Here is a 1345-nt window from a genome sequence, read left to right on the forward strand (position 1 = left end):
ACGACTTGCCTACACATCTTGGACCACCAATGCACAACCTCGTGAACATCCCACTGCTGGTCTGTCTTAACATGGCCTGTCCTGATTTGCGGGTCGGGAGGTGGGTCCGTGAGGAGCCTCCTCAGGGGATGGAGTATGACTTACATTGTTTGATAATATGACTTCTTTCAGAACCGAAGTCCTTGGACCTTTCCCGACAGCGGATAACAATGTCGATGCCAACTTAACTTCAGGTCAGTCATATGGATTCGGTCACAGCTCGAAGCATGGAATCGATCATCAATTGTTGTGTCCATTTCAGAGGGTGGGGAGTATGAGAAGCCCGAAGGTAAATGCATCATTGTTAATGGGCTAGTGGTTGGCTGTACATGCCACACTTCCAACATGCTGGTCTACGGTGTAATCTTGAACGACCCCTCTCACTCAGATATCCGTCGCATTGTTGTACAAACTCCCAATCTATCTTATCTCTTTCAGAACATTAACGCGATCTATGCAGCGGTCTGTGGTGACAATTGTGGGGGAAGCAACGACTGTCCGAAGCCTCCTACCGGATGGGCACAATGCCAACCTTTCAGCGTATGCACTATCGGATGCAGCAATAATGAGGTAGACTCAGTTCGCTCCGATACTGGCCTACATGTGGCGTCTTGTCAGGACTGTCCTGGGTTTTGTCTAGATAGCGGGAAGCAAGGGAAGTATTGCTCTTTCCGCACTTGATCAACACACAATCATGGGTGTTCACTCGTGAGCGGTATTCTTGACCCAGGGCTGATGGCCCTACTCTTCTTGTATTCTTGACCCAGGGCCGATGGCCCTACTCTTGTTGTATGCTCTGTTCAGGCAGTAGTTGAGCATTATGTGTCTGTAGCTAATCTCTTTAGTGTAAGTAACTGGGAATGGTTATCCTTGCACTCTTGAAGTTATTTGTGCCCTCTGGCCATTATGTGTCTGTAGCTAATCTCTTTAGTGTAAGTAACTGGGAATGGTTATCCTTGCACTCTTGAAGTTATTTGTGCCCTCTAGCCATTATCTATCCCTTACAGAGTTGCACGCATATGAAGAGGCTTTTCTGGGCCTTGGACAAGCTTTAGTTGGGAGTCAACTTAGGCACTCAACACTATTCGGGCCGTCTATTTTGTCTATCTTAGCCTCAATTCCTGATAGATTTGATATCAAAGTCTTTCCTCACTCCACTACACAAGTGTGTCTTTACTGTAGACCTCAATGGTAATCAGTTCAGTCTGAAACGGTTTATTCCCGTCAACGACGAGGGAGAGTTCAATATTAACAACGTGTTGGCGTGCGATGTCGCCCGCTTCTCATGAATAGAAACTGCAAGAGA

General features: G+C 46.9%; 1 protein-coding gene across 1 annotated transcript; it reads left to right on the top strand.

The window, feature by feature from the left end:
• Nucleotides 1–17: 17 nt before the first annotated feature.
• Nucleotides 18–1078, top strand: Pmar_PMAR027973 (hypothetical protein; the record flags this gene model as incomplete). The annotated part of the gene is made up of 5 exons (XM_002773077.1): nt 18–100; nt 172–233; nt 302–399; nt 478–609; nt 658–1078. Coding segments are annotated over 5 exons (438 nt in total), but the record flags the coding sequence as incomplete, so codon positions are not given.
• Between the last annotated feature and the right edge of the window lie 267 nt (nt 1079–1345).

This window comes from Perkinsus marinus (assembly GCF_000006405.1).
Source record: "Perkinsus marinus ATCC 50983 genomic scaffold scf_1104296959550, whole genome shotgun sequence".
NCBI classification, from domain to species: domain Eukaryota; phylum Perkinsozoa; order Perkinsida; family Perkinsidae; genus Perkinsus; species Perkinsus marinus.